General features: G+C 51.6%; 1 protein-coding gene and 1 long non-coding RNA gene across 4 annotated transcripts in view; one reads left to right on the top strand and one right to left on the bottom strand.

Annotated features, from left to right (window-relative positions):
• Nucleotides 1–7908, bottom strand: part of EIF4G1 (eukaryotic translation initiation factor 4 gamma 1) — a 38981-nt gene extending 31073 nt beyond the window's left edge. Inside the window, exons 1-15 of one of the 3 annotated variants that reach the window (XM_006773628.2) lie at nt 7849–7908; nt 7467–7553; nt 6957–6977; nt 6226–6402; nt 5869–5968; nt 4700–4812; nt 3803–3895; nt 3538–3604; nt 2382–3221; nt 1598–1686; nt 1323–1509; nt 1102–1235; nt 816–974; nt 467–652; nt 95–292 (exon numbers count right to left, since the gene is read on the bottom strand). In XM_006773628.2, coding sequence (XP_006773691.1) covers nt 95–292; nt 467–652; nt 816–974; nt 1102–1235; nt 1323–1509; nt 1598–1686; nt 2382–3221; nt 3538–3604; nt 3803–3895; nt 4700–4812; nt 5869–5968; nt 6226–6402; nt 6957–6977; nt 7467–7553; nt 7849–7908 — 2511 coding nt within the window. Of the gene's footprint in view, nt 1–94; nt 293–466; nt 656–815; nt 975–1101; nt 1236–1322; nt 1510–1597; nt 1687–2381; nt 3222–3537; nt 3605–3802; nt 3896–4699; nt 4813–5868; nt 5969–6225; nt 6403–6956; nt 6978–7466; nt 7554–7848 lie in introns of all 3 variants that reach the window. The other 2 variants (XM_006773629.2, XM_006773630.2) reach the window with 2 other exon arrangements.
• The window catches only part of LOC107184641, a 13264-nt gene continuing 11762 nt past the window's right edge, over nt 6409–7910 (top strand). Inside the window, exon 1 of the long non-coding RNA XR_001515544.1 lies at nt 6409–6624. This is a non-coding gene — a long non-coding RNA (uncharacterized LOC107184641). The remainder of the gene's footprint in view (nt 6625–7910) is intronic.

Genomic DNA, 7910 nt, shown 5'->3' with positions numbered 1-7910 from the left:
GCTGCCATCAACAGCACAGACTGGAGGAGAACCAAGAAGCTGGACTCAAGAAGTGGGAGGCCAGACCACGATTTAGAAAACAGTGGAAACTAACCGCCATGAGGCAGCGGCACATGTTGGCATAGGCCACAGAGAAGTTGGGCTCTGAAATGGCCTTCTCAAAGATGAGGTCAATGACCCCTTTCAGGCGCTCCTCAGTGTCGATGGCCAGCTGCGTCACTTGCTTCATCAACTGCTGGAACATCTGGGGTGTCAGCTTATTCAGAATGGCACGCACCCTGCGGAACAGGTCCTGGTGGGAGAGGGAATAGGATCCAGTGAGGTCCTCAGAGGCCACTGGGAGGGATGGAAAAGGGTATGAGAATAAAGAGGCTAGGGATAGGATGGACAGGAGCAAAATAAGCAAAGTTGGCTCAGCAAACCCTAAAGAGAAAGAATAGAGACCAAACAAAGGACTTGCCAGTACCTGGGTTTTGCTGCCATCAGCATCCTCTTCCCCTCGGTCCTTATCAGCTGCTGTCCGCTTGCTGCTGGGTTTCCAGGCCTTCTCTGCTTTGTTCAGTTTTATATCTTCGGTCATTAATACTGTAGCAATGATCTTGCGTGGCTCCTTTCGGGGGCCCTGCTGAGAGCGCCGGGGTCCCAGACCAGCCTGCTAAGCAAGGGATGAGGACAAGAGAAGATACAGTACTCAGCACAACCTGACACCACTACCACACATCTTCAGGGCAAACTTCTCATTCCTCAATGAGATACAGAAGGCCACACATCCCCAATCCCCTTGCCCAATTGCCCATCTAGCTAGTCCCACTCACCGGCCCTCGGGGCAGCTCCCCACCTGGCCCACCCCTTGGGGGCCCACGGCTGCTGAGGGTTGGTCGGCCAAGGTTGGCAAAGGATGGAGTAAAGTCTGGGCCACAATTTATGCCTTGAAGTCTGGCAGGATCCAGTGGCCGCAGTGGTGTTTTATTGGCCTGTGAAAAGAACAGAGAAGGTATCAGAAACAGGCTAGGGCCACTGACTACTCTTTCAGGACCTCGGGCTCCTCTCCATCCAGCCAGCCAGGCAGTACAAACTTAGCTTCCCCTCAAGCCCACCAACCTTGTCCAATACCACATCACTGATATGAGGCAGTCCCTCCGGCTTCTGCATACTGGCAAAGATGAACTGAAAGCCAAGCAGGAACTCACGGTCATAACGCTTTTTCTCCTCAAGGTTTAGAGGCTTCCACTGATCTGTAAGGAACACAGATGAACCAACCATACTGTCTCCTGGGGTCCTGATAAGAGTACTCAGCCCTCTCAACCCTTCCTTCAGCATACCTGACTTATATTCATATTTCTGTTCCCCAGGTTGGATATTCTCAGCATTGTGGATTTTGTCTTCTTTTGAGTCCCAGGTCTCATCTGGTTCCTCAGGTCGTGTGGGCGCACTGCTGCTCTCAGGCTCTGGACAGGGGTTGTTGCCTACAGAAGGCTGATTTTCCACCTCCGGTTCTCCTGGGTTTGCCTGCAACCACGGGGACATTCCATTTGGTTGCAGTTCAGCCACTGTTCCATACCCAAACTCTGCCCTCTGCTACTATCTGCTTCCTTACCTCCTTGAAGGCATCCAGAAGGTCTCCTACAGCTTCCTTCTTATTGAGCTCCTTAATTTTCCGTCTCCTCTTTGGCACAGATACTGCCACTGAATTGGGGGGGGGGGAGAAGGAATGGGAATAACTTAAGAAGTGCCCCTGTATTATTAATATTATTATTATTATTAATGTACTATTTTCCATACCAGCAACTCTAAATTATGGGGGGGGGGGGAGAAGGAATGGGAATAACTTAAGAAGTGCCCCTGTATTATTAATATTATTATTATTATTAATGTACTATTTTCCATACCAGCAACTCTAAACCTACTTTTTGCCACATCCAATATTTTCCTAATACCCTGTCATAATCTCTCTTTCTGCCTTTCTCGGCCCTCCATGTAGTCATGGGTTTTCTTTACAATAGAATAGTTCATATTGTTCATAATTTTATAGGCACTACTTGGTGTGTACTCTGTAACAAACACTCGTTTCCTCCATGTACACAGAAACTTTGAGATTCAACACAAATGCTTATGTGAAAAGATAAATTACTTATTTCTGAGTAGCACTGTGTTTGGTGAATAATCACTATATCTATTGATATGTAAAAAAAAGGGGGGGGGGAAGCAGTCACTGTGTAACATTTCCTCTTTCCATCACACCCTCTCTTAAATTCCTTAATCTAGTTCTTAGTTTCCATCACAGAGCTTCTGACCCAGACATAACAGCACAAATGGGAGATCAACAGAAAGAATCACACCCTCCAGGCTTAACCCACCTCCACCATCCAGCCACATCTTACCTTGGGTGGCTGCTGCTGCCTCCAAATTCTGGGACAGGTGGGCTGGAACAGGGGTACTCTCTGGGGGAAGCAGTTCCTCTCCTCCCTTCTCACTCTCAGCTTCTCCAGGTTCTTCTTCTTCCTCCTCCTCTTCCTCCTCCTCCTCCTCCATTTCCTCCTCTGGAGCAGGGGAAGTCACGGGAGGAGCCATAGCTGGAGTGGCAGAGAGGATGGTGCGGGGAACCACTGGTGCTAGAACCTCCTTGGCCTGCTCCTTTGGCTCACTGACTGGGCTCAAGTCCGCAGCTGGTGGTGAGGGGGCTCCATTGAGCAGTTCCTCAGGTTGGGCAGTTGGAGCAATAGGCATGGGGGATTCAGAGGAACAAGCGGGAGGAAGGACAGGGGAAAGTTCTGGGTTTGAGGACTCTAGCTCTGGTTCTAGATCCTCAGATGGGACGGTGCCATTAGGCTCAGGAAGAATTTCCACCTTGGGAGATGCCAGGGGGATGGAAACCTGGAGAGGACTGGAAGAGAACTCAGATTCCGGAATTGGTTTGCTAAGTGTCACTTCTACTTCCAGTATAGGTTCAGCGAGGGGAGTGGGTTCTGGAGAGAGACAATATGGCTCCCCAGTTTCACGGGGCATGGGGGATGATTCTTCTACAGACATTTGTATTATCCCCGTTGTCATAGTGTCCCCAGGAATAGAGAGGACTGCAAGATTAGGCTCAGATCCTGGTTCCAAGATTGGGGGTGGTGATGGGGTCGGAGAAGGTGATGAAGGCTGCGATTCGGAAGGGCTATGCTCTGTGCCAGGCAGCCCCGGCCGGCCCCCAATGATTGCTCCCTGTGACCGGTCATCTGCACCACAGGAAGAATGAGTAATTAAAGGCAAGTCTTTCTCTGTTGTTCCTCCACCTCCGCCTCCCAGCCAAGGCATTCCCAACCTAATGCTCCCTTCCCCCAGTCTTCTCCCACCTAAGCCTTTTCTCTTTTCACCCAAAACCCAACCCACTCTCAAACTCCACTACCTGAAACAAGTCATTCTTCTCTGGCACCTGGTTCATTCTACCACCCCAACTCCTCGTCATTTTATTTTATTTTCTACACCTCCTTGGCATTTTAAACTGTCGCACTCCTTTTCCCCGTAAAAGCTCTGCTCCACATGCTTACACACCTGGCCGGACAACAACAGCAACCTGGGGAGTCTCCCCATTAGCTTGAGGCTCCAGGCCGACTCCCGTCTGCAGGACACAAAATGTTACCAACTTTGCCCTAAAGAGGCCCACAGCCCTCTTTACTAGAGCCATTTCTACTTTAGCTCTACCTAGCAATCCAGGAAGCAGGGAAATAAATCCCTTAGCTGAAGGAAAAGACCACCGGACTTGGGAGTCCAGAGCAGAATAGCCATCCCAGCCACGGTGTTTCTTAGCAGACAATACCTGGGGAGGAGTGGGTGTGGAGGCGGTTCGGGCCCCAGACATGATTTCCTCCGTGATATCCTTCCCTCCTTGGTTTGGATCTCGAATTCGGATCTGAGGAAAAAAAGCTACAGGATCAGTGGAAGGCAGGAGGAGCCCACCTCTCTACCCTGCCCCACACCTAAGACTCCAGGCCAACCCTCCACCCTCCCACTGGGAACAGGTGGGCGGGTGCCGGAAACCCTATGAGTTCTACTGTCAACCCATCCGGCTGCTCTTGTAGTCCCTGCCCTGGTCCCCACCCCTGAGACCCTTGACCTCACAGAGCAGCCCTGTACATCACAATGCCCCTCCCTCCCTCATCCCTGCCCCAATAGTCCCCAAGGCAGTGGCTGCACACCCTGGGGCCCAGGACCCCCATCTAGGACCCATTCGGCTCACTTGTGGCTAGCCGGCCTGATCTCTGGGGGCAGGGCCCAGATCCAGTGGGTGGAGCCAGGGTGACTCAGCGGCTTCCCCAGCCCTGGCACCCTATTCTGGGCACCACGCCCAGGGCTTGAGGATTGAGCAGAGGCGGAGGCCTCAAGAGCTTCCAGGACTAGGGGGTGGGGGTGGGGCCACAGAAAACCAACCATTTCTAAAGCAAGCCACCAGAAACCTAAAACCAAACATGATCTTATGGACCCCAGAACCCAGGTCTCTCAGGAATTTCCCCACCAGCCACTTTAGTCTTCCCAAGAGCTTCTTCTAAAGTAATCTTAGCAACATACAAAAAAACACGAGCACTTCACAGATCCCCATTCTTTGCCCATTTCAACTGAAGATCTCCTTCCTCAACTTCCTGCTCCCTGACCCACAATGCGCCTGACCTTGATTCTCCCTTTCCAACATGTCCGAGAGCCCCTTGTTGCTACTCACCGTTTTCCGCTCCCTCTTGGGAGCAATCTGGGGTGGCTGGTTCATCAAAACCGGGGCGGGGGCCACACCAGTGGGAAACTGCTGCACACCCTGGGCTGGGTAGTAGGTGCCAGCTTGGCGGGAGAGGGGGGAGACGACACAGGGAAAGGAAGAATGGTGGCAGCGTCAGGGCACAACCATACACAGATGCCTGTTTGAGTACCTCCCAACCCCAGAACTTCTCATCACCCACAGCCGGCCCCTTGCCCTGCCCCACCTTCCTCCCCAAGGGAATTAGGTGTCTATCAAAGCTGGGGAACCAGTCTGAGCTGCGTTTACAAGAATTCCTGACACTGGCACACACACCCCTTATAGGCAGGGACTCGTCCCCCATCATACACCAGCCACCACGATTCTGTCTGTCCTTCTTCCACTTGGTAACATGCTGTATGTACCCCACCCCAGGGACCACATACACATATACTCTGAGGGAGCAGCAACTACTTAACCTGAAACAGAATCAGGTCTTTGGCTGGGAATGAGAAAAAGATTTGCCAACCCTATCCACTCAACATGAGTCCAGTTCCAGTCTCCAGCCCTTTGCTCAGGAGCAAGGAAATAAAAAGTAAAATTATGAACCAGGCCCAGGATGAGGAAAAATTAATTCCTTAGAAGCAATGGTCTCCAAAGTGGGATACATTCTTTAATCTCATCCATAATCTCCACTTGTTTTTCACAAGCAACCTAAGTATTATTTGTTTAAATTATGCAAATATATAAACAAAACCATAACATTAGAGGTACCTAATCAAAATTTTTCCTGATAGATGATCAAAAAACTCTGGAAACCACTACCATAAAGAACAGACTAATCCTCTCCAAGAATATAAATGAAAAACAGCCACAAAAACCTCCCAAATCCATGGCTCCCTGCACCCATGGAATGAGTATCACAGGAAATGTTTACTTACAGGCCCTCAAACTGGTGCCTGATTCAATATTCCTTGCGATGGGGAGGACTCCAACTCACAGAAATAGGATAAAATTCCCCACCACCCACACATATCCCTACAACCTACTAGCCCTATCATTTTTAGACCAAGAGACAAGCCTAGAAAGGGTATTAGGAATTAGTGAGTTTAGATGTCCCTTGTACTCAACTCTCACCTGATTCCCCCTCCCCTGCTTACCATAGGTCCCAAACTCTGTAGGGCTTGCACCCGGATAGAAACTTGGGGCTCCAGGCTGCACAGGATACTGCTGTGTCGGAACAACATATGTGGAACGCCCCTGGTGAGGGGGAAGGGAGAGGAGGAGGGGGAGAGAAGGAGTTGAGGAAGCTGAGTATCATATCAGACTACAAAGAGAATGTAGGGCAAGATAGGACAAGCCATTAAAACAAAAAGATAGGACAAGCCAACTCTGGGCAGTGACCAGAAAGAAGTCCTACCCTATGGAGAAGAGATGGGATTGGAGGGTCAGGATTGGGGAGATGAGGGTTGGAGTACAAGATTCTGTGGCTTCCAGCCCCCAGCCTCCAGCCTCACCTGTCCAGGGATGTAGTAGGCCCCCTGGGAGGCTGAGTAGGAGATCTGGGAAGGGATCATCATTACTTGGGATCCAGCAGGGTAGACATGGGCAGCTGGGCCAGGGCGGGCGGGGGCTGCACTCTGCACTCGGGAAGCTGCACTGCTCGGGGGCTGGGCCCGGCTAGGGTAGAAGTGCTGTCAAGAGGGGGGAAGGCAGTTGACATTAGGAAGGGCCACTCAGCAGTGTCTCTAGTCTGGAGAGAAGTACTAGGGCTATGGAGCATGGGGCCCAATCCTTCCAACACCCGCTTCACCAAATGATGGTAAGTGACCTTCTTGTACCTACACATGCCTTCCACACTGAGGTATACACTTTGCACCCTGTGTATTTACTCCCTCACTGCCATGCATACTCATGTCACCTCCACCGAGGCTACCCTTCTGCAGAGGCTTCCTAACCCCCAGATGCATTATGCCTAACTAAAAGCCTTTTAGGACAACATACTCCCAGCATGCACTGCTCCACCCTGAAGTACTGAGGAACTAACTAGCATGCAAAGGTCACCCAGTTGCCAGGTATACAGTGAAAGATTTAGCCCCTAACATGCATCCGTCAGTCGCAGACTGAAAACCTAGACAGCAAACAAGTTCCCACCCTGAAGCCTCCAGTCCCTAGGCCTAGCCCCGGACTAGGACAGAGAATAAGGGTGAGACCAGGAGAAGGTCCAGAATTAGCAAAGGGGTATTACCTGCAGAGACCTGAATCCTCCCTGAGAGCACATGGGGACAGGAAAGAAGAGCATTACCCCCAAGGTGATGGGGGAGGGGGGGGAGGAAGTAGGACAGGAATCCTCCCACTTAGTGAGGAAGAATTTAGGGAACACAGAAAGGCAAGCAGCAGCTGGAGTGTTTATCTTGCCATAGTCCAAAGAGAAAGAAGGGAAGGGGAATGGAGCAATGGCAGCCTCCCAGTAAAAGGAGGAAGTAGGAAAGGAGCTGGCAGCAGGGCCCAAAGTACTGCCCCCAATTCTGATGGCACCAGCACCCCTAGTAATGTCACCCCCATCAACTACATACTCCCCAAAGGGCCGTAAGTAATCACCAGTGCAAAGTGCAGAGTCGCATGAAAGAATACAGAGCAACCGTCAGGAAATTGGGGCAGGTACAGGCCCTCCAGAGCTTCCATCCAGGCCCAAGCTGGCTTAAGCTTTCCACAGCTCCCACCCAGGCCCCCTACTCCCATCCCCACAGCCCCTCACCTGACGGGACTGAGAAGGCGTGTTCATTTGTGTCGCTTGTGGCGTACTGAACACCACCGGTGCTGTCTGCCCCGGGGGAAACGCTGGCTGAAGGGGGAGACCAGAGTTCAGCAAGAGGGAAAACCCGGGTGGGGCAGAAACCCAAGCTGGTGAAGTAAGGGGGGCAGATCTGGGGCAAGAGCCTCAGCAGTCCACATATCCCCTCTCCATGACAGCCCCTGGGAACAGCCAGGAGCCCTGTCTCAATCTGGCAGCAGAAAACTGCACTTTGCCCTGACACAGATGGGGGTGGGAAAATCCAGAGGGTTTGGAACCTGTTCCTGACCGGCTGCCTGATCTCCCCCACCCCCACCCCAGTCTCGGCTAATTCCTTCCTAATTACCTGTGGGAGTCCAGGGGATGGGGCGGGTGGGGGGCCTGTGGGCTGTGGAGCTTTGTTCATTT

The sequence above is a fragment of the Myotis davidii genome, unplaced genomic scaffold, assembly GCF_000327345.1.
Source record: "Myotis davidii unplaced genomic scaffold, ASM32734v1 scaffold27, whole genome shotgun sequence".
Taxonomy (NCBI): domain Eukaryota; kingdom Metazoa; phylum Chordata; class Mammalia; order Chiroptera; family Vespertilionidae; genus Myotis; species Myotis davidii.
Note: the sequence above shows the minus strand (reverse complement) of the source record. Positions and strands in the feature narration are given on the sequence as shown.